Source organism: Corvus cornix, chromosome 2 (genome assembly GCF_000738735.6).
Source record: "Corvus cornix cornix isolate S_Up_H32 chromosome 2, ASM73873v5, whole genome shotgun sequence".
NCBI classification, from domain to species: Eukaryota; Metazoa; Chordata; class Aves; order Passeriformes; family Corvidae; genus Corvus; species Corvus cornix.
Window position 1 is genome coordinate 30999739 of NC_046333.1, and position 25493 is coordinate 31025231.

The window sequence follows — 25493 nt, forward strand, 5'->3', positions numbered from 1 at the left end:
CATAATCCGATGTTCTGCTGTGCAAATTTAGAGTGCTGCCATTAGCTTTGAAAGCATTGCAGTAAATCCACCATCCATGTATCTGACCCAGCAAAACTAAACTCCACATTCCTTTTCAGAAACTGAGTTGTTAATATTCTGCTCTTTTAACTTTGTTTATTCTTAAGGGATCCAAAAAAAAAAATCAAATTGTTTCATTTTGGAAGAGAAGGAAGATGTTACAGCTGAAGCACTGTGCAACATTTGATCCATTTTCCATTTCAAATATATGTTGGTATGTACAGCTGACATCCACGAAGAATTTTGCATTGAGAATTAAAAGCTCATTTGAACACAGTATTCTCAGTGCATTACCTCCTTTTATAGAAAGACCACTACTCATGAGTAGTTGTCTAGAAAAAGTCTTACTTCAGACACGTCAGATAAGAAATCAAAGCATTGCCACAAGCACACTCCTTCTTCCTGTCATGCACCCACAAGACTTGACGAAGTTGTAATGACTCAGGTTTGAAAGGGCTTGTCCACATCATAAATGTTAAACACTGAAGAGATTTGTCTGAAGAGATGAGATAAATTGTGCACAACTATTGCAGTCAAAGGCCAAGGTAGATTGTGGCTGGGAGAGGGTAGTTTGCACTGGTCTGAGAGTGAGGGAGTTAGGAGCTGTGTTTGGTGTCTCAATAAGTATTATAGGTATTGGTTTTCATGCCTACATGGCTTAAGGCCATTACAGCTGAATATCTGGGCTTAGGGAAGGCTCAACAGTCTAATAGGATATGTTACATTGTTGAATTAGAATTTCAAGGAATAAAAAAACACCTCTTCAGTCTGAATAACAGATCTTCATGCTTGCATCAAGCTGAAACAGCCAATGAGCCTATGGTGCATAGGTGTTCCTTTCTAATAAATAGGAAGCAGTTTTTCCTCTCACCTCCATCAGCTAATCACTGACCAAACCCTAGCTTTCTCCTAAACATGTTTATAAATCTGCCTGCAGTCCGTTCCTGAGTCCACATGGTGTGAACACAGACACATAGGTTCTGTCAAACACATTGATAGACAAATCACCCTGTAACTCCATGGTCTTTCCTTCCCCACCTGGGGAAAATGGGAAAACCCTCAAGCAGCAGCTCAGACAGACGTGCTCACATGCCTTTAGAAACTGTCCCCCAAGAAGGCTTATAGTTGATGGATTTCTTCCAGATCTCCAGTGAGTCCTTAACAAAGGCCAGGATACCAGCAGTGCACTTGCTGAGCAGCAATTCACCTCCTCCACACTGGGAAAACTTATCCTGCTGGTTATCTAAGATGGCAACCATGCTGCTTTACATCTGCCAATAAATCCCAATAAAGATTTGTACTTGTAGTATAATCTGAGTGAAAAAATAGTAGGTTAAATTTGTTGGAGAGACCTGGCAAACCATTTGTTAGATAAGGCGCCCAATATCAAAGCTGCTGTTGTGGGGAATATATAAAATATTTACATGTCCAGGACAGATAGTGCAGTAAGAGCTGATAACTAAGGTGACTAATTAAAGCAGAAAACCCTTGCTTCCTGAATTAACATATAACATTTGAATGGAATTAATAGGAACCCCTGAGGCTGAAATAGGGACATGGCTTTTAAACTGTGCTGAAATGCACTGGAATAGTTACACTTCTTTGTGAGACAGACTATATAGAAAAATACAGAAAATAGGAATGTGTGTGCTAAAATCAGGGACTGTCCTTTCTGCATTGGAATGTCTGACAGCTAAAACAAACTGGTTTGGCTTTGTCGTTTAAAATAGTGACAGATATTTTGTGAAGTTGTTCCCTTGTGGATAGATTCTTACAAAATGAGAGCAATGATTCCATTAATTTGTGTCTCATCTGTGGTCCCAGGTGATGTAGTTAATATAGTTTCTGTAATGTCAAGTTAATACTTGTTCCTCCTTTTGGTGAATTCTTCTACAAACTTGCCCTCAGCTCATATTATACCCTCTGCTAGTAGAGAAGTTGAAACTTGGGAACAGAGATTTTAGGCTTGATCTAAAATAAAATTTATAAGATCTAAAAAAATGAAACTTCCACATATGTCTTCAAATGCAAGTTGGGTTATGGCTCCCCTGCTTTCCAGTGGGGGGGCCAACCCAATGCCTGGACATTTCACAGAATTTTCCCTCTTCTTCACTTTTGTTTCCATTTTCTGTGTGAAGAGCACAGTCCCACAGCATCTCGACTAAAGAGGATGACAAGGTATTTCAGCTGGAGACAGTGGGACAAAGTTGCCAAATGCAAACGTGCTGTTGACATGGATAATACTTCCCAAGGGGCCTGGTCCTCAGCCCAGGGAGCCTCTAGGCGGAAGATGGAAAGAAGTAATACTCATCATGAGAATATCTAACTCATTTCTTGAAACAAGCTGGACATCTATGCAGAGAAAATGTATGCTTTCAGGGAGAAATTTCACCTTAACTTTAAATACATTTTTAAGCATTAATCACAATTGATGAGCTTAACTATTCAACAGAGCAGTTATTTGTATTCTTCCATCCTTTTAGGAATTTTTGAGAGGTCTTGTCAGAGATAAAATGAACACTGGTGTAAAACTCTGTTTCACAAAATAATGTTGTATGTTTCAGGAGATGCTTCTCTCACAAGGATGGAAAGAAAAATATAATTAGCATAATTTGGTACAGTCAGATGGTACAAAAAGAACTGGGAAGAGGTAAGCACTTGAGAGTAATAAATCTAAGGATTTTCTTTTCTATTTTTTCATTCCACGTGGGAAAAAAAACCAACAACATAGTTAAAACATAGAATTGATGCTGATCACTCTGGCTAACATCTCAATGAGTTAAAACTTCAGGGATGTTTGGCTGTATTCCAGTTTTTTTCAGTTCTGTGCTCTTTTAGGAATTTTAATTTTTCTTGGATAATTAGATCTCTGACATTAGACGCATATAATTAACAGGGAAAATGGCTTGCATGCTGACTATAATAGCACTGTCTGATCTGTTTGCCAGATAACTGTTATGACCTGTTTTTTTGGAATCATTTTATTCCCACAGATAGCAGCAGACATGCCTAAGTGGAACCACTTCAATTTGTTTGAAAGGATCAAATCCTGGGACCTTTTACTGATTTCAGTGGTCCCAGGATTTTGCAGGCATCCTGAAAATTTCCTTTTAAGATAATCCTTCAAAATATTCATTTTTTTGCCAGTTGAATGTGAATGACTCCCCCATGTCAATAGAATAATAGGACTGAAACTTCATGTGCAAAGCATTGCTCAGAGATGTTTCTTAAAATTGTCACAGAAGCTTTTACTGTAATTTTCAAAATGTGCCTCTCTGGGTGTGAGGGAAATGTGTTCTCTTTAAACTAAAATATTAGCTTTATCTGTCTGTTGTTAACCAAAGTTCAGGACTTGAGTGTCATTCACGTCTTTTGGAAAATTGTCCCCAAGTCTTTTTTAATAGCCTATTTACCAACTGCTAAATAAACAACACCTGACAATAAAGGACTGGAAAAAAATGTTTTCAGCTGCTTGTTTCTATGTCTTTTATGCTACTTACAACTTACTTTTTTGCATTTAGATCAGATAAAGTTTTGGTTCACAAAAATAAAGCTTTCACTCCTGATTTTTCAAGGAGTAAAAAATATGGCTATGAGGTGAGTGAAGCCAGCACCATATTACTTTTTATTTTTGTTTCTGAGCATGAGGTCTAGGAGAAATTTTTAGGTGACTAATAATAAAAATTTAAAAAAACCAAAACAAACAAACAAACAAAAACCCCACCAAAACAAAAAAAAAACCAAAAAATATACCAGCCAGAAAAATAGGCCTAAAGTGTTTTGGACCAAAGTGGTGGTAGAATTTTCAGCTGAGTGCTTGATTATGGTCCAACTTTTTTCGTCTAGGCCACAGGAAGGCAGGTTTCACATCTGTGGCATAAGAGAAAGGTCCATTAAGCATTTTTGAAAAATCCTGGGATGATCTGAGTACATTATTACAGTTCATGGAGAAATGGCTGTTAAGATATGTTCCAAGCACCCTTATAATTCCACTGGGTGCAATGGATTAAAAAAATAGATCACAAAGAATTCAAAACCTTTACCAGCTATCTGCAGCTAAAGCATGTCATCCACATCACTCTGCATCCTTTGCTTTTCTATGTGGGAGATAAAAACATATTTCCTACACAAAGATCATATAAGAGGGTCAACAAATACAGAGCAGAATTTTTTTTCTAAATCAGATTGTTCTCTACTTTTGATGTATGGAGTCCTCAGTGCAGTGATTCTTTTCCCCCATCTCTCCTGAGCATAACTCCCTATCATTCAACATCTTCAATACATGAAGCCACTACTGTGATAAATATGCAGCCTGTGAATGTACGTGGATGGGTGTGTATATATAATTACTGATTAGGTTCCATCTTTTCATTTCTATGTCTTTGCTTAAGATATCAGGTTTGAAAACAGCAGTGGGCTTCTTTCTAAAAAGAAAAATGGTTTTCTACTTCTTCCTCCAGTTTCTAGTAACCAGTGCAGAACAGAATTCTGTTCATCATATCAAACTGAGAGGAGGGGAGCAGCAATGGGAGAATTTTGGTGATAAAATATTTGAACTATGGTCATTTTATTGCACAAGTTAGGTTTACAGTGCCACTGGCATTGAGTAAACGCATATCCACTTTTTAAAATGTTTGTTTGTTTTCTGTAAAATTTAAGACCAGACAGAATCTCAAACTATCTACTAGTTGCTGTACAAGCTCAAAATAGAACAATACGTAGCTGGAAGAGCTCGCAATTTACATACAAATTTTCTGTGTTTGCAGAAGTTCATATCAGAGGGCTGATCACATCACCTCCTCTATATTCCAGTTTGATTGCTAGAACTTTCCTTTTCATATTTTCTTGTGAATCAAACCCTTTTTCTGACAGAAAATATCTTTTCCTAATGTCTCATCTCTTGAATGTTGAATGTGGAATGCAGAGTCAGCTAGATATCCTTGTATCTGGCCTTCCAGAGGAAGGCCCTAGTTTGAAACAATCCCTTACATTATGAGATGATGGATATCCCTTCTGCTATAAAATTCTGCTTTCTTTAGTTGTTGGTCTATTGAGTTTATGAAAGTCCGACAACCTGCACTCATTTCTGTTAGTTCTGCTTTTGGCTAAATTTCAACCATCCTGATGCTCATTTCTCAGTAGTCTTTTCTTTCCTCATGGTCCAGGTAAAGAGGCTAATAAGGGACAGAAGTATTATGGATTAAAAATTAAAATAGAATTTTAAAATTATGGAGATATATTACTTAAATCATCATTCATGTAACTTTAAGTGTCTCAGTTATCTTACCAAAATCATTTTGTCCAATTATATGGATAAATCTCCAACCTACTTCAGTACCCTGCTTATTCAAAGTCTGAAATCATGGACCTCAGTTATTAGGCATGTGAATTTGAGATACCCCTTTCCATGGAAACAGCAGGAGAGATCCAGCTCTTACTGTGTCCGGTGTGCAATGCCATTCTGCCTGAAGAATTCAGACAGCTTCTGAGACATCAGAATGACAATTATTGACAGGTTTTACAGCAGGTGGTATGACTAACAAACATAAGGAAACCTTGAGCGAGTCTTTCTTGATTCCAATGAAAATATAAATAGTTATGAATGAGGAAGGTAAAGACATACTTTGGACAATTTCCCCCTCATTTTTCTTTTATTTCTCCTTTTTTATGACATTTGCACTTCTAAAATCCTGAATATCTTTGCTAGTAAAATCATTTGCTCTTGCAGCTGAGCTTGACCCTTTGAATAATAAGAGGCTGTGATATGTAACTCTCAAAAGAAGTGGTGGCTCCCGGATGCTCTGTGTTGAGATTTCAAATGGACATCAGTGATCAAATCCTCTCCTATTGCTTTAAACACCAAGATGAAACAACGGTTTGAAATGAAGAACAATAAAAGTAGGTGTTATTTCTATGAAGAAACCAGGTTTTAAAGGTTCTCAACTACAATACTTAGTAGTTTAAATACAGCTTGTATTCTTAATAGTAAGATCTGATTTTTTCTATGTAAATTGACCTGAATACTATAAAATAGTATATTTCATAGGCTCATGGGATTGTGATAGTCTTGTCTTTATTAAGAAGACAAACTTACCTTCCTATTATCAGTTTTCACTGAGCTCTAAGACTTTTTACTGCTTCAAATAAAACAATACAAATCATTATAGATAATCTCTTGCAGTGTTTTTAAAGTTTATGTTTTGCTCAATTAAGATTTTATTTCCGTTTCTATTTTGAATTGGTAAATATATGCAGAGCTAAAAACCCAGCTACCATCAATATCTTTCAAATTTTGCATCTTATCAAGAATCATGGAATAAACCAAATATACTTGGTCTGCAAGATATTCACCTTTTCATCTAATTTATAAGGGACTGAACAATTACTTTCTTGATTCTTGTTTGAGAGCTGTGATAGATCTTTATAGTAAGTTACATAATTGTGGGCAACCCTCATCATACACACTTCTATTCCAGTTGACACATGCACTAATCTGATAGAGTGAAATGTTAATCTTGATAATAATTTCTTCTATTTCTACAAAGCTTTTCATTCTTTAATGTCCAAAGGCATTTGAAAGATTTGCTGTCCACTACTGAGTTCTACAAACCCTGTAGAAAAGCACCCTGTCCTGACCAAGGTCATCAGCACATTGAGAAATCTTTTTTTCTTCCAAAGCAAAATATGTTAGTACAGCAGTTGCAGGTTTGCAGTCAACAGGGAGGTTCGTTTTGCATTCAGCATGCATATTTGTGCCTAAATATTACAGCGATAAGCGTGCTCTAACTACCTAAGACAGGAAATACTGTGCATGCACAGCCTGTTAAAAATTGGTGCATACCCGTAAGATATCTAAAGAAAAAAAAAAGCAAACGATATAGATATGGATATAGATATAGATATAGATCCTTGTGTTCACCACCAGTTATGCTGGGAATGTTTGCCAGACCTTATTTTGGATTCTATTTACAGTCTAAGCAAAACATTGCTCTCAATGCGTTTTCACTGACATTAGTTAAGAAATAGCTCATGATGATGGTATTCAATACCAGAGCAAACGGAAAGAACAGGAACCTGAAACAAATCCAGTAAAACTCTGCAAGCTGTAATACCCAGCTCATGCCTGGAAAGAATAACAACCAGACAAAGGAATTTAAGGAGCAATTCAGGTCAAGGAAGGTCTAGGGAAGAAAGAAGTGATTGAAGCCCCCTTCTATTAAAAACCTTTCAGGAAAAAAAAAAAAAAAAAAAGCCTGAGATCCAGCATGGTTACCCTGTTGGGGCTTCCTCCCACCACATCCTGGAAAATGCTGAGGATAAAAGAGACATAGACCTGGCTGAGACGGTATGATTTTGTGAGACCATTTTGACTGCTACTGAGAGTCACGAGGAAGAGTCTTAATGACTATCCCAGGAAACAGAAGTGAAGCAGAGTCTAGAAAGAGTAGAGGAGATTATGTTATTTATCATAACCCTATTATCTCCTTCGATTTTTTGTGGCATGGATACTCTGAAAGGGCTTAGTACATGGCTAAAACAGCACTGCCTCAACCCATTGAACTGGTTCAGGTCATTCCTGTTATAGTCATATTGGATCAAATCAGTAAATGGCTATTAAAAGGCAGGAATTTCTAGGAGCATCTGTGAGTTGCAGGAAATGTTGCTACTGATTCTTCTTTTTATATCACATTCCTATAAAAAGTGAGAAGGAATCTTATTGCCAGCAGAGATGTAAAATCAGGTCGGGACTGTCGCTGGTTATTTAAAGGTATTGCCATGCTTTTTGTAAGACTGAACATATTACACGCTGTATCTTGGCTAAATTCCATCTTTTATAATTACATCCTCTTCTCCCCTTCTCAAACATTTCTCGCTGTCACAAGAGGATGCAACATTCTTCATTTTCCTAGTCTAGATGCTGTGTAGCAGTGTTTCAATCTCATCATGACCTCCCTAAAAGATATATTCAAGCTACCCAAGATGCAGCGTGATCTCTGCATCACTCCCTGTGGCATTGTGTGGATGGAGGGAGAGAGGGCTTTGAAATTAATACTCAGGCAGAGATTACGGTTTTTTCCCGCTTAAGTACAAGCACAAATCTGTTGGTTTGGCTTCCTCCACAGTTACTCATTCGCTACACTCCCTGGAGCAGTGGGAGGCTTAATACTTTACCTCTAAAAAATACTTTGAGATTATTTAGTCAAAATGCAAACCACCAGTGTTCCATTAGTACTGGGAATGCTTTCAGAGCATTGACCAGCTTTTGCTTCCAGCTTGATGAGCTGATGATTGTAGCCCTGGGATGGCATTTAGATAAGCAGAATCCACAGGGATTTGTTAGTATCTTAGCTGCTCAATGAACTGCCAAGACTGTATAGTAAGCACAAGGGGTGTGTGATTATAAACAAAAAAATCCCAGCCACGTGATACTATTTTATTCTTGTTTTCCCTGTGGGTACAGTGTTTGCTGGAGAGAAGAGCCCACTAGCCTGTCATTTGGAAACATGAAAGATACTCTGGGCAATGGTCCTTGCAGTCTAGTAGCCAGCTGTGGGTGAAGCAGATATTTGAGAGAAGAGTCCAGTGAAGATATCAAGCAGTACATCTGGCCAAAAGCACCATGCCAAAAGTAAAATTCCCATCACAGATGGCACTAGATGGGTATCCTGTTGCCAGTTTCCACAATGACAAAGTCTATTCAACAAAGAAACAGAATTATTTCTCACCTGGAATGCTCAGAAATTGGACAGAGGGACTTGGGGTGAGGCTGATCAAGTTTCACTGCAAGTGCCAGAACTACAACTAGGTTTTTTGTTTCTAATAGATTTCTGTGGCTCTCAGTCTGCATCCTCTTGAAAGTTTGACTCTCGGTGGACTTAATTCTGCTTTCCTTCAAGAGTCTGCTTTAGAGGAATCCAGGCTGCAGCAACCAGACTGATTCCTCATTGCTTTGTGAATTTCTAGAGTGGCACATAGTGATTTAAACCAGAGTCATCTATAAGCAATATCATCTCTATATGCTTCCTTGGACCCTCTTTGCTCAGAAGCACGGGATGGTTCATGCACCAAGCTGTGAATGCTGATAATTATATCTCCCGCTTTCTTTTTAACTTATTTTTTCTCTAGTAACATGGGAGTCTAAACAGAAATAAAATATTTGATAAGTACTGATTTCTTATCATTCCTTTAGTGAAATCCAGCACTGTGCATGTATATTTATGGCAGAGAGGTTCTCAAATATTTCAAAGGAATGTCCATACCAAAAAAGCAAAAAAAAAGGGAGGTAAAATACACAGCATGGGCCAAATCCCATCAGCTTAACCTTGCCACTGTGGAGGTCTCCAGCAGGTAGGACTTGGGGGTACAGCAAGTGTGTATTTATATATTCCTGGAGTCAGGAGCCTCAGGGATGCTCTTACCATGCTGGCTTCAGCCAGATCTTAGGAATAACTGCTGGAATCCCAGCGTAGAGGGCTATGCCACACCACACCCTGTCACCTTTGTGTGAGGGACCAGAGAGTGGGAGTGAAGGAGAGCAGACAAGACGCGGCACCCATGCAGCCAGCACCAGACCACCAGCAGAGGAATGCTTGGCAGGGACTCCAGGCAATGCTCAACAGCCTTTACACAGCGAAACAACTTCAGCTGGGGGCTGAAAATTGGTGCTCATGTTTTATTCATCCAAATTGCTTTTCCCCACTCCAGAAATCTACTCCTCTCTACACTACAGAAGCTGTTCAATTTCCTCTTGTTTAGCACTGTGCTGCAGTGCTCCCATTTCCACTGAGTACCCTCATGTAGAGACTGATCGGCAGTAATCACAAGTCCAGCTTCTCAGGAGTAAAGTGTGGGTGAGAGATGTAGGTTCTTCTAACTTGATCAGTCTGTTTTGCTATACTGAATATTAGATTTTCGATAGCCAGCTCCTGTGGAAGGAAATAAAAATGTTACAAATCCAGTTTCTTTTCCTTTTTGCTTTTTTGGTAAAATTTTATGTTTGAGTCATCTTTCCCAAGCTAATTGTCAAGAAACTGACAAATCCATCGTGGTTGACAAGTGAGTAATTGGGAGAAGAGAGGGAGTGCAGCAGGTGTTAGTACTAATTTGGTAAAACAATTAGAGTAAAGAGTGGTATGATAGTCACTTACACAGTCATGACGTTACAAGCTCTTCATACAAAATGCATGCAAGGATTTTACAACACTTAGAGAATTAACAATTAACTGGCCACTCCACATCCATTTCAAAGGCAACCTGCAAGTTCGCTGTGTTTGTGAACCTCTTAATGGGAAAGACCAGATCACAACACTAGTGGGGAACCAGACAAAATTTGGTTTTATGATTCTCGCCTGTCAGGTTGCTGGGCACACAGAACAGTCCTTGCAGGGGGCAGATGCCATGCACTGGATATGGCTTGGCTGTTCTAGGCTGGACCATCAGGGAAGGATGCTACTGCCAGAGCTGGAGCATTCAATTGCTGATGCCCTGCCAAAATCTCCATTGACCACAGCTGCCCTAATTCTCCCAAACTGTGGCTCTGAGCAGTCCCTGCTCATTACTAAGAGGATGATTTTATAGCAAAGCCCAACTCTTACTTGTTGAGTGAATGAATGACCTTTGTACCTGGAGAATTCCTCTGGCTCTGAAGGGAGTGGTCTAAGACACTGCTGCATTTTAGAAAGCAAACCCTTGGAAATAAATTCTTCTACTTACCTGCCAAATCTGCCCCTCTGAGCTCTGTATTTCCTTGCTTCAATCTCAGTTGTCACTGCCACTGCCTCAAGAGCAAGCAGTGTTGTCGTTTAGATCCCTGTAATCGTGTTAGTGACTACAGGCCAAATAATAGGTTCTGCTGGCAGACCCTTAAGACACTCTTTTGTTCTGAAGTAGCTGTACAAATAGCATTGCAGCATTTCATCTTTATTGTCTGCTAAGGATTTTGGTATCTTATATGCTCTGTTTCAAAAACATAAAGATCTTTTCCCCATCTAAGTTCTACTCCTGAAGATTCACTGGGGATTCAAAGAGAAGCTAATTTTTTTTTCAGACTTCTGCATAGTTATTAAGAATAGAGAAGCTGCAGGGCAATTTCTGCTCTGGCTTTCATCTGTATAACCCCTACCATCTTGTAAACTTGCTTTCACTTTCACACACTGATTATTTGAGGTGAAGTGGGCCTGCAAGGCAGCTCCAAGTAGCAGTTGTGTTTCTAAAGGATGGGGCCAGAGCAGAATCTGATGTCCTCTCCCAGAGCTACAAAGTACTAAAGATAATCTCTGACTCAGACTCCAGCAAATCACCTCCAAACACCTGTATAGATCCACTAAGCAACTCTTTTTTTTCTTCTCACTTTCCAGGATGTAAGTATTGCTATTAGGAACACGTTTGGGTTGGGGTTTTTTTGTTTTCTTTAAATGAAAGAGTCATCTCCACCAGCCATATGGAGTGGCTCCCGCTCAGCAAAGCATATCTGGTGGGAAGCACATCCATTCAACCTTTCACAGTACAGACCTTAATTCAGCAGGGAAGAGAGCTGACAGGCACCTTTGCAGCAGATTTAAATCAGAGGCAAAACCTCAAGCAATATAAAGCAATCTGAGCCAGACAGCAAAGTCATGCTGACCTTCTGCCGGTAGTACTGCAGACCCAAGCGTGACTTCGGGTTCTGCATCCTCAGGAATGACAGCACTGGGGAAGCCACCAAGCTCTTCCCAATGGCTGCCTCTGCTCTGCTGCTGCCTGATGGAGTGTTATCACTATGACAACCTACAGGTATGGGATGTGCACGATAGTGGGAGCTCCGGATGACCCAGATTGCGTGTGCATGGCTCAGAGCTGGGCTTCCCTGCCTGGGAGGGAGCAAGGAACACGTGGATCCACAGGTAACTCTCCCCTGACTCTGTGCTATCATTTGCTAGCAAGTTTGGGTTGTGGGCAAGGTAGGAGCCTTAGAGACACTGAGTAGCTAGGATTTTAAATAATCTGCTCTGAAACGAAGAACGGGAAGACTCATTTTTCTCCTCTTTCTAGTGCCCTTTTCCTGGGCTTTTTTTCTTCAGTAAAAGACATGAAAGAATATAAGGGCACCCTTCAACTCTGTCTTCTCCAGCCTGTTAAAAGGTAAAATGCTTCCAAACTTCATATACACTGCCTGCCTCTGTGTGTGCATGCGTGTGTGTGTGTGTGCATGCGCGCATTACTTTGTTTCACTACTATGACAGCACATGCTTCTCCGAAGCTATTCACAGCATTAGAAATACAACTCCTCCCTCCAGTGCCCCGTGTGTGTGTGTGTGTGTGTGCGTGGCTTGGGCTTGCTGCTTCAGCTCACTCCTCTCAGATTGTGGGGCTGGCGGTCACGACTCTGCTCCACACCTCCAGGCTTCATATGGAGGGGAGGAGTACCGGGGAAAAGCAGGCACACAACTGACCTACAGAACCATCGATAACTTACTCCCTCGCAGCACAATTGCATAGGAAAGGGGAGGGAGGAAGGAGGGGAAGGAGGAGGAGAAGGGGGGAAAAAAAAGAAAATCCAGAGAATTCTAGTCTGGCAAATATAGTGAAACCAAGCGGTCGGAGATCATTTGCTCTAGAAGACCAGAGAAGAAAGAGGACGTTAAATGAAAAAAGCAAGAACCATCTGTAGCTTTTTTTCCTGATAGTAGCAGTGTTTTAGAGGTAAAATGATTCCTCCGAGCAGCACAACTGAAGTCAGCGTGGATACTGTGGAGAAAGAGAATGAAGTGGAGAGCACAGAGCAGCCCCCCTCTCCAGCATCAACTACCAGCCAGGAATCAAAGGTACTCAGAGAACGAGATTTGTTGGGGGGTTTTTTTCCGTCTTTCTTTGTTTTGAAAAGAGATGCATTGCTTTGATTTTCATTTGGAGCCCTGTGCCAGGATCAGCGGCAGAGTGCTATGAGCCACCTCTGACTGCGGTGCCTGCTCCGACACTCCTGCTTCTGAATTCTCCCTGTCACCTCAGGAGTCTGCACTGGGAAAATACCTGCCTTTTGAGATGTTTGGGTTTGTGGATTTTTGCCTGTGTTTTCTCCTCCTCATTACAGTAACATCCTGGGGTAGTGACAGAGCTCAGGGAGGGGATCACTGTCAATGGATATTGTTAGTTATTTTCACATCAAGTATCACTGAAAGAGTTTGGTTGGAAAAATTGATTTTTCTCAAAGGTTCAGGGAAAATAATTTTGTCTGGGGGCTTGGGGTATTTCACCTGATTTTCCTTCTCTGGCAGACTCATAAGTGAACTTTCACTGTTTAATGAGTCTGTTAAAACAGGAGATAAGTGACAGTTTTATCACAATGAACGTTATGTACACCACCCAGAAAAGGATTTTTGTTTTCACAGCCTTTTTTCTGAGTTTTTCAATGTGGTTCAATTTACCTTACTGAAAATCAACTTTTAGCTTAAATGGCATAGCCTCTGAAATTTTAATTGACTCGCATATGAAAAGTTTTTCAGACTGCCAGGATGTTACTCGGAAGACAGAGAGGTAAAAGGTAAAGCAGTAACCTTACATAATGAAAGTTCTGTGCATTGGATAATGTGCTTTTACTGATCCTCTGTTACTTATGATTGATTCCATGATAGCACCTGACAGATCTTTCTGTGAACTTCATAGTGATGCTGTGTAAACATGTAAAAATAGGGAGGTCCTTGTCACTAGGGGCTTACAGGTGGGTAAAGCCTCAGGAGGTACTGTGTGAGGAAAACAGCTGCTAGACAGGGAAGGTTTGTGCTGGCCTGAGTTTAAAGGCAGTGTCTTCCTGGCTTTGATATGGAAAGACTGCTACATTATTCTGCAGTTATAGCTCTCCACTTTCTGGAGAGTGAGTTGAAATTGTCTGTGTGGGTAGAGTTTTGATGTGGGCTTTGGGATTTTTTATTTTATGTATTTATTTAGATGCTATACTCCAAGGAGGAGAGCTAAGGTATTCCCTGTGTAATACACCCTCTTTAAAAGAAAAGAGCTCTTCCAGCAACAATAGCATACAATATTCACTATACACATTTAGCTCAACTGGAGTCTCCCTGATTCATGGAAAATGTAAAGCAAATGGATTATTGGTATAAGCCCAGGCTGTAAAAGGATATGGTACCTAAATCCCACTCCCCTGAGTCCACTCTCTGGAACTGCTGAACTGTTACACAGCGGTGGGAAGCTTTGCCCCTGGTGAGGTCCCAAAAGTAACTGCAGCCTTCACTGCACTGCCAGCACCAGCTGCTCCAGTGTTCTGGGCTGTGCACAGGGCCCGGTGGGCTGTGTGCTCCCCGTGATCCCAGCTATGCTCCTCGCTCTGTGCCAGAATGGTTAAGGAGCTCCATGTGCCACTTGATAACAATGGTGCTTGAGGGACTTTCCCGCTGGATCACAGAATGCTGTTCCCAAAACAAACTGACTGGCATGGATCCAAAACTGAGAGAAAGTGAAGAGCTTCACAGAGGGTTCCTTCTTGCTGTTTGTGCTTCCAAGGATGACAACAGGAATTAGGCACATCTGGCCAGGGAACAAATAGGCTACAAACTAGTTTATAATCAAACATTTTCATCATCTATTGTCTTTTGAGCATTTGAAGCAATACACTGGAATAGGCAAAAGCTATGACCATGCAGTTGATGCCATTACTTGGATAGAGATATTCTTAGTAAACAAATTATCTGTTCACATTTTGGAGCTGCAAATATGATCAGATAGCATGATGTACTGTCATATCAATAGATAGAGTCAAAAGAGTCTTCTGATCACTGGGGTAATAAGCTTTCATTGTTTGGTCCAAGGAAACAGGAAGATGGAAAAAATTCTGTGATTTCATAAAGATGTTGTGTGTGCTTGGGGTTTTTTTTTATTTTCTAGGATAATTGATATACTTCAAAAACTAGAGACTGACAGAAGCATTGGTCAGTGCTTTTATCCTGTGGTGTCCCATGTTGAGGGAGCTAGCCTGTCATTCACAGAAAACTAAGCTTTCTTCAGGTACTCTCTGCTGCTTAGGTTAACAAGTTCATCTGCTGCATTTACTGCAGAACAGTTTGTGCAGTATCGAATTACCCCACAATGACTTTTTTGTGTGGCAAAACACTCCAACCTTGACAATTTTTTTGTGTGGCAAAACACTCCACTTATTATGATTCCAAATATACGAACAGAACCAACACGGATAATAGCAACCTTCAAAATGCATTTGATAACACTTCAGCAGAAAAGCAATTTTGAAAAAATAACGTAGAACTAATAGCTGCAAGCTTGTGTCCAGTCCAACTGAATCATAGACATTGGTGGCACATAATCCCTTGTCATAATAAAGCCCAGAAATCAGTTTTATCTTGCACCCTCCAAACTGTACTTAGAAGATGTCAGGGAACAGGTACTGCAACTTCTGACTAGTGCTGAGTTTGAGAGGCAGAACTTCAGGCTGCTACAAGCAGCCAAAATTTGGAAGGATGACTCTCATGTGTTAGTCACACACCTCTGTTACAAGAAAGCAGCTCACTCTTAAACTCATGTAAAAGCCTCCCACCACCTTTTCCTATGGATTAGGAGCATAGTTGCAGGTGAGAATACCCTGGCTGCTGAAAGAGCCATCCTGTGGTACTATGGGTACAACTATTGTGCTAAAAACACTAGAACCTGAACGGCTAAGAATGTTGCAAAACTAAAAATTAATTTATTAAATTTATTGGCTCTTGAAAACATTCATTTCACACCTTAGTATGACTTGAGTGAATACTTTAAGTTCACTAGGAGAATGACTTCAGGAGAGTACCACAAAAATGCATGTAATTGCTAAATTTATTACATTCATGTGTTTGTGGTTATGGCTCCCACCTGTTTGGGTCCTTTACATCTGGTTTTCAAGAAGGCAAATTACTAGTTTGCCAAAGACTTTTTTTAATTTACAACTCAGCAAGGGAGGAAGTCATCATTTAATGAATCCTGAGGGAAAATTTCTTCCTGGTGGTAGCAATTAAAGACACACTGCACACTTGTTGAATCACTAACTTAGCAATATAAGCAGAAATCTAGTAGCAGCAATCAGAGATCATATTTCTGATGTCTTTTATCTAAATGTACCTTGGAATTTAATAAAGAAAACTAAAATTTGAAGGAATATGTGTCCAAAGAAAGGAGGCCTACACATGGCATGATTTCTTTATGTTTTGGTGTAGCTGGCACATAATTTTAACTTTGTACTTGTTTTATTTCACTGACATTTGTATATGAAGAGGAAAGAACCCATCTGCTCATTTCTTTAGTATGAATCAAGTTGTTATCACTCTTCTGTGAGCAATGGCTGGGGTATTCCTGGAAAACAGGGTCTACCTTTGAAAATTCCCCTAGCACTTTTACGTTTTAGGGGACACCTGAGCATCTACAATGTTTGAGCTAGTACCACTAGGGTGGATTAGCACTGCTGATCTTCAAGCTATTAGTTTCATGTCAATATGTTAAATGTCTTTCAGGCTTTCTCATACACCTCAGAAGGGGTATCAAGTCCTGCTTCTACCATTTTAGGCAATCACGTAAAAGTTACTTATTTAAAAATATTGATGGATTTCTGTGAAGACCAAATTTTATTTCTCACAGTTTTTCCATTTCCACCTACTTTATTTAATAAAATACAGCTATAATTGGGTTGTACTGTAGTCACGCATCTTTGGAAGGATTCAAAATTTTCCTCTGAACCGCAAATTTGTGCGTCTAAGAAATTGCTTACACTCAGGTCAGCTAGGTAATTTGAACAGCTAAAAAACTGAAGAAAAAAAGATAAATTGGATCTCCAAATAAATATGGTATCTGGACTATGTATTTCAAAAAATAAATGAGTCAGTCTCAGTCTGACACTTTCACACACTGACCACCTAGTGGGCAATATTCAGGGAAATGCAGACCATTATCTTCAAATTCAGGTATGGCAATTCAGGAGATGCAGCACAGTTGTTCCAACATGAGCTAACCTGATAAGCAGTACATAAAATGGAAGTTAAAAAGAATAGGAAGCCAATAAAAGGATTTAGCATTGAAGTTCAAGATGTAGACTTCATTTATTAATATCCCCCACATCGATCAAGAAGATTGAACTTACAGACCTGCTGGATCAGTAGAGCAATATTGCTTACATGAGGTTTCAAAACCAGGAGTTAATATTGGATATTGAACAAACTTAAACAGCTTGAAACTCTTTGGATTGTGTGGGATTTAAATCACATAGGACTTGTGCTATGCTGTTAAGCAGAGATCTTCCCCACTTAAAGAGTTAATACTTTATGAGGCTCCATAGATGGTTACTCATCAATATTTTAAAAGGGCAGGGAGTATGGTGTGCAGTTAGTGTTTCACTCTCCACACCAGTGATAAATATGCAGCGTGTAAACTACTGCTGTAGTCTTCAAAGGAATACCAAACAGCTTAAAAACATCCCGTGAAAGGGGAAGAAAGAACAGTTCTCCTTCTGAGTGTTACTTCCATGCCTCTGTGTAAAATGGTGAGTACATGCTGTGAAGGTAAGACTAAGGGAAAGAAATTAGATTAAGTATTTTTATGTGTTTTGCAACAAATTATGTAAAGGAAGGTTTCCTTAAAGCAGGAAAGTAATACTCTAACCTATCAATGTCTCTTCAGCAGACTCATTCTTGTGTTTACACTTACTTTGAATTTTCTTTCTTACTCTCATTCTGATTGAAATTCTCTGGTATTGTTTTTACTTTGATATATATGTCAGATAAATTTCTAGGCACTTTGGGATATCTAAGACAAAATAGAAATGTGATCAGTTCATTCTCTTCTATCCACACTTTCAATGGTGCCAAAATGGAGAAGACATCTATTATCCTTCAACAATTAAAAATGACTTGACTGAAATCTAGTGTGGAAAAAAAAAAAAAAAAAGGATTTTAAAGAAGTGCAAATTTTCGCTGAAAGAAAACAAGTTGTTTACACAGATGGAAGAGAGTTCAGTCCACAGTCTCAGTCTCTTATGCTGTATTCTTCTTCAGAAAGTCATTCTGTTGAATTCAGCTTTTACCGCTACTTTTAAAAAGCCTTTCCAACACCTGTATGCTCTAATAATGGCATGGGGACGTCCTCTAGCCTTCACCCTCTTGTAATTCTAGTCTATGTTTATTTTTTGCCAGCTTGTGTGGCATTGTAATTTTAATAATATTGCTTTAGCTTAAACATCTCTTTTCCATTCTCGGTGAAGGTTTCCATCACATAAGAATAGACTTTCATCTCTCTTACCAGCCTTTTATTTTCTATACTAAATAATCTGGACTGACATAAAATAAACTCTCCATTCTTCATCTCATTCTAGTAGCAGAGCTGTGCCACCATTTCGGTATTGAATAATCTTTCTTGGAAAAGGGTGACTGAATTTGTGCATGGCATTCTCTACGAGAGCTTGTACAGTATCACTAACTCCCAGAAACCTTGCCTCTAATGTTGTGTCTCCTAGTCACTCCTTGGTGAACCAGAGGTCTTCATTCTATTTTTCTGCAATTTCCAGGGGATCCAGGCAGGATACATTCGTCTGTCCTCATCTACAGTGGTTTGAATCAGGTCTCAGGCACAGAAGTTTGGATTTCCGCTGCTGAACTTCATCACATTTCCCTGAGCCCATCCCTCAAGATCCAGGCCTCCCCACGTGTGACAAATGCCTCCCACCTCATGTTAAAGAAACTTCCCTGTCCAACCATCCAGGAGCCACTCTGGCACAGTCACTCTTGGACCACCCAAGCTGGGACCGAGGTCCCTTCCCAGCTGCACATCCCATACTCATACAGTCACACCAGGTTTCCTTACCCACTTGATCCCAGATTTCCCATAGCACATTCTCAGCCATTTCAATCCTTAACACAATTTAATCACTGTACAATAGCAAAACAACAGCCTGAGGTGGATGCCTCCAAGGAGGGACCCCAAACCAAGGAAACCCTGGGGGTTTATACCTTTACAGGTAAGCGTGGGAGAGTCTGGAGTCCTCGGCTCTTGCCGTGTCTCTGAGTGCCACCAGGCTGTGCCACAGGTCCCCACACCCTTTGTTATGCAAAGGGTCAGCAGTTCACAGTCTTGCCTGGGGTCCTGCCACCCAGAGCTCAGTCTGCAGCTGCACACAGAGCTGTCTGCACTAAATGTATTCCTCAACAATGCCAGAGGGAAATGGCCTTATGACATGTGTAATCTTTGCAAAAAACCCAGTAATAAGAGTAGAGAGAGCAATATTGACCCTAAGACTATGTCAGTGCTGTTCTCTGAAGAACTCTGCCAATAACCAACCAACCCTCAACTTCTCTTTTCAACAGTAACCATCTCCCACTGAACTTTCCATAAAACTTATTTACTATTTTCCTTCTTTTCTGTCTTGGCTAACAGATTTCCTTTCAGCAGCATATTCAATAATTTAAACAAAATCCAAGTAGACACAATCTACCTTTGACCTAAAACATTTTCCAGAAAATTGTCTAGAAAATTGTTCATCTTATTCATTACAACTGATCTAGGAGGATTTATCTTATTTTTATTGTTTCATTTTGATTTGGTTTTGTCAAATTCTCTTGAGGTCAGATCTACAAATCTGTATTTGCTGAGATCACATTTTCTGCCTCTTGACAGAGACCTCCATTTCACTTTACATCATTTCTGTCTTGATAAAGCTTGTTAAGGAAACTTGTTTCTAGACTTTCAAAGTAAAATTTTATAACAGAGTTTAACTTTTTTCTTTTCTCCCTTTCACCTCAACAGACACATTAAACTGCTTTTTTAATGTCATGCCATAAATTTCTGTAATCTCTTTCCTATTATTCCTTTTGTTTTTCCCCAGGATCATGGTTCTGAGAAGAAGGTAAGCTGAAGTGTTTGCTGAAGTTCCAAACCAGTCTTTTACCCTGTCTTTACTGTACCACAGCCTTTTTCTTCTTTTTCGTTCTGTAGCCCAAATCTGTTCATTGACATTTCCTTAAATACTTTTTCAAAGAACTCACTCAGCTTTTCTTGATAATTAATATCATTTGACCTAAGGAACTGTGCTTGAAACATCCAGGGTTTTTTTCCATACCATTTGTTTTACTATTTTCTTTCTCTTGTTCCCCTCCCCACCATTCTTTGCAGACTCTTTTCTTAGTCCAAATTTCCTTTTTGAGGTAACTATTTTCATGCAGTTTTCCAAGAGCACCCATTCACAGAGCCTTTTTATTTATCTTCATTTCATAGCATTAGTATTAGTATTACAGCTTTGAAGAAATTATATATCCCTTACACATCCAAGCACATTCAAGACAGCTCTGCTGCTTTCCAGACCACTGCTGAGACATTCATACCTTCCTACTGATACTAGTTCAGGTCCTTCTGTGCCATGCTCCAAAGAGTGATGGAGTCTAAAATATACCTCTAGGTATCTGAGAGTGCTGAAGGCTTGAACTTTCTACAAGGGAATGGAGAACATCAATTTTGGATTTTTGAAATCCAAAACCTGGCTTAAAGGTTCATTTTTCCCATGCATTTTATTTAATTTAAATGCAAGTAAATCATAACAACTTGATAGAAAACTGTAATTCTTTGTATGACAGGCATTTTGCCTATTGCCTAGGAGCCATTGCTGTATACTCCTGATGGGTAGAAGTTTGCATATTTGATAAATTTATACTCATGTTTGTCAGGCAGAGGACTAGGCTTTCAGATGTGAGCATGAGTTGAATATTCTTAACACAGTACTCAGTCCTGCACAACTTCCAGTTGCATAGGCAAGCAGTCATTCAGTCATTCAGTGTTAAATGAGCACTTCCAAGGCAAGTGCTGAAGCTTAAGCAAACTTTGCACGTTCGTTAGCAAGGAGGACCAGCTGTGAAAATGAAAAATCTATGTGTGAGCAACTGACTTGACTTTGTTTTCCTTTGACATACACCTCAGTTGGAGGAAACTCCCTTTAATTCAGTAAACCAATTGATAGAGTAAATGCTCCTTGTCAGGGAATTTAACTCAGGAATCCTGTAAAACGTATTTACAATGGATGTCTGAAAAAGAGTTTTCTGGAGTCTCTGACATCAGCAGTTAAATACGACAAATGGCTTGCACATCTTCTTATTTATTAAAATGAAATGAGTTTCATGTCTGTAGTCTCACATAAACATGCTAGAGGCTCATGGAATATTTCTCCCTGACAGGTCAGCATTTCTTAGCTGACCTGTTTCTAAGTGATGAGAGTAGTTTGCTAAGTACTGTCAAATGGAAGCATTACTGTTTAGGGGCTGCAGTGGTGTTAAAAATATCATAGCATGAATAATTGTGAGAGAGAGGTATTTCCCAGCACAGGAGGCTGCAAGTTCAATATGGAACTGCAGTCCTTTAAGCAAGTAACAGCAACAACTTTAATGCTTTTCTTTTCTGTAGACATAATATGCTCCATCTCTGAGTGCCATTTAAAAGCTTTATTAAAATGCCACACATGCACTGCTTTATTAATAAAGATCATTTTAGCAGTCTAGTATTCTGAATAGAAAAGGAAAATGAAGCTGACCTATAGTAACCGATGATTAGGCTTAACGAAGAAAGGAGCAAGATATTATAAACTTGTATTCACAAAGCTATTAAAATCTGCATTTAGAATATTTTTTTTCACTTATTCATCAGAGTAAGACAAAGAAATGTGTGTTTTGGAAGCACAGCTACAGGTGAGAGGGCAAAGTCAACCTGACAGATTATTATAGCAAATACTGTTAAATACGATCTTACAGACAGATGCCATTACCTCAGTATTTGACTTCTTTTTTTTTTTTTTTTCCAAAATTGCTCATTCTTAGTGAAGGGAGGAATCAGCTTTTGTCAACCAAGGGTCAGATTTCTGGCATGATGCAAAAAAGTCACCTTCTAAAATGTCACTTATATAGGTGCACTATTCATCATTGATTTAACAGTGTTTTCCCTGCCAGTTTAAATGCTGTGGTTCCCAAAATCAAACTATCTTGAGACTGAAATGAGAGTCTAAAAGCCCTTACCCAGCCTTTGTGCATACAAAGGGTGAGAAATGGCCTTGGACTGGGTATCTCCATGATCACAAATAATAAACCTTCCAGGCAAAATTCAGCATGGTAAACTTCTGTGCAATTAAATTGAGAATCCAGTTGTTCAGATGTTTCAGCCTCATATGCATTTTTAAAATGCACCTACTGTTATCAGCTAGTATCAGTCAACTCAAGGACCCAGCATATACCATTTTTGTTGTACCTCTTAGTGTACTTATTTATATTATTTGTAAGTATTATTAGATAATTTCTCACTTATGTTCACACATCCTCTTTTAATTTAAATTATCTAATCAAGGAATAATTTACAAATAAACACAAGGTAACTTATTTTCCAGACATTTCTGGTAAGGAGCATTCCAGTGAAATGCGTGCTTTAAATAAAAGCACTTAGTGTTTATTTTTCAATGTCAAAACATCTGATCTTGAGGAATTGTTCAGTTTCTTGATTGTATAAATTTTTGCTGGGGGGGTTTCCCTGACAGCAGGTGAAATTTCCAGAGAAAAGAGAAAAAAAATTGCATCCTAGGTTATGTTGTACAGCCTCACCTGTAATTAGAGACCAGCTATAGGCAGGTAAGTTAGTAGTTCAGTTCCCCTATGTTATAAATGGAACACAGACCAAAACTGTTTTATCAAAGGTGATTTAGAGGAAAAGCCTGCTTTGTGTGATCTAAATTAGCCTCTCTGAGCAGAAATCTTTTTCCATTGACCATAGCAGGCAGCTACAGCTGAGTTAAAAGCTCAGATTTAAGTGAGGTGAAAACCACTGGGATTCTGTCAGAGCGAGGTCTTGAACCTTGCCTACAAAGACTGGTCAGCTGTCTGTTCCCCTGCATGGCTAGTCTGTCTGACTTTCCTCTCTCTGGCCCACAGCTCTCTCAAAGACATTCTGAAAAGCTGCAGTTGTTTTTTATGCATACATGGAACAAAATCATTCAAACTTTGAATATTTTTGCTAAGCAGAACTGCTGTTTTCTAGCCGGTCCTGTAATGGAAAGCTATGCACCTATGACAAAAAGAGAGAAAAGTGTGAGCCTATCCAGGCTTCAGAATGTGAAGTGCTGCTGTTAAACTGTAGCCACAAGATGAATCATGTACCAGTTTCGTGAAGTATGGGCACGCAGGAGTCTTTGGCAGGTTCACAGCAGTTAGATCTACCTCCTGTAGTTAGTTGTAATGATAAATGGATTTCATCCTTCTGACCGTTACACATCCAGGCAAACAGTTACCTTTTTTGCTACCTCACCAACTCACTCTCTGCCTTTCTTTCTTCCCTCTCTGTTCCTATTCTCAAATGCTGTAAACCATGACGAGGCTCTCTGATAGAATGAGTCTTTACAGGAAAAACTTCCATATTTCCAAGCTTAGCCAAGTTTAGAGATTTCTGTTAAGAAAATGGATGGTGGTTCTTCTGTTAGGGAAAAGGCCTTTTTATAAACATTGTGTGGATGCAGACACTCATGCCATAAGTACACTTGGGAAAAAAGCAAACCCACAGTTTGTACTTTCCCTTTCACCTATACTTCAGCTGTACTTGCATTATTCAGTTGCATTTAATTTCCTCACATTTTCTGGTTTTACATTGTCTGTTCCTTGTGTGTGGATGCCTATTTATCTCTTGATGTAACCTCATCGTGCCTTTGTATGTAGATACAGGAAACTATACACAAATTTAAAATGTGGACAATGAGGTAATACAAAACATTCCTTAAGGAGAAGAAATAAAGCCTTCTTCCTAGTTTTTCCATCTTGTCCCCTCCTTTCTGGGTAGGTAGCTGGGGACCAATGCTACTCAGAAGATCCCTTTTCAAGTGCAGTGCTGGTGAAGGGCTTTTGAGCTCCTGCCTACCCCAGAAGCTTAGGCTCCCACAGACTTCCACAGGCTGCAATTCTGCCCTTCAACAACACTGGCTTTTTTAACAGTTCCTGCCTGGCATCCAAGAAAAATGCTCTGGACATCTTCCTTAGATATTATCAAAGCTAACATGAATGCCAACAGCTGTAATAGACCTACCTGAGTCCTGCAAGAATGTAAACAAATTGAAAGCGTTTCATAAAGGTCCAAAAAAATGACAGTCAAACCTTAAATGAAAAATCTTAATAGAGTGATTTTCCTTTGAGGATAATGCAACTATGACTAGATGCTGGCCAGAAGTAGCCACTCAGTCTGCTCAAAGAAGCATCACTTCTTTTTTAAACAAGATGAGAAAGCTAGCCTATTTTTTTTCTGGCATTGTAGGGAACACACTGTAATAAATACAATATTCCTGAAGTAGCAATAGAGGTAATGTCATTTCATCTTTACTACCAGCTACTGAATTCCAGGAAAAAAAAAAAATCTCCTTTCCATGAGTTAATATCATTCCAGTACAGTCACACTCATAGCCTCTGCTGCATATATTTAAAAAAAAAAAAAAAACCAAACAAAAAACTAATGGGAGAAAATTGATATAAATCTCAGAATTTAGCAATACACTTGATCTTTAGTTCAGCAGTAGGCAGTAACTGTATTTCTGCTGTAATATTTCACATGCCTTATAAGTCAGTGTTACTCAGCTAACATCAAGAATTTTACCTACTCTGACTGTAGAATAAATGAGACAAAGCTAAACTCTTCCTGAAAGTCCCCCCTCTTTTGCAGGATTCATATTCACATTCTTTAAAACTCTCTTTTAACTTGACTTTCCTTTCTTCTTCCTTCTATGTCCCTGCTTTCCTCCCTGCCTGAATCCCTCCTGCAGCCCCATGCAATATGCTGTTCCTGTTAAAGTCACTGATATTATTTTTGTCAGACAAGGCTTCACAGTTTTACTGGTCCAAGATCCCTGACTTTCCTATCAAAGCAGTAACTCCTATTACATTAAATAACTGATAACTTATGTCAATGACAACAGCTCTTTTCTCTTGCAACACCAAAATTATGAAGCTCCATTTATTAGGTGAGCACAACATCATGACAGTATTACAAGCTTTTTTTCAAAAACATTATTACTATTATTAGGTGTTTGTGTGCAGGATTTCATTAGCAACAGTTTGACTTTAGAAAATTTTGATGAACTTGAAAAAGATTCTTAACATTCAGAAAAAAAATTTAGTTCTTCAGAAAGAAGAACTTATAGTCTTAAATTCTCTTTTTTCATATGGCATTCTGTATGCAACTGTCTATTTACACAAAACCAGCTATCTCAGTATGAAACCACATTTTTACAGTTCAATCTTGAAATTTTGATAGAGGTAATTTGAGAAGGAAAGTTGTGCAGCTGGTGAGGATAAAAATAAAATGTTTTTGTTTTGCAGGGTTGATCTTGAAACAGTAGCTGGCTAAAGATATGTTCAGCAGCTTGGAGGTTTAGGAAAAAATATAGAAGAAATGGATTAGCCTGAGGCAAAAGGAGT

At 39.1% G+C, this 25493-nt stretch overlaps 1 protein-coding gene across 1 annotated transcript in view; it reads left to right on the forward strand.

Moving 5' to 3' along the window:
• The first annotated feature begins 12347 nt into the window (after window positions 1–12347).
• The window catches only part of STAC (SH3 and cysteine rich domain), a 71388-nt gene continuing 58242 nt past the window's right edge, over window positions 12348–25493 (forward strand). Inside the window, exon 1 of the mRNA XM_010398705.4 lies at window positions 12348–12863. Within this exon, the coding sequence (XP_010397007.1) occupies window positions 12747–12863 (117 nt within the window). The 5' untranslated portion in view covers window positions 12348–12746. The remainder of the gene's footprint in view (window positions 12864–25493) is intronic.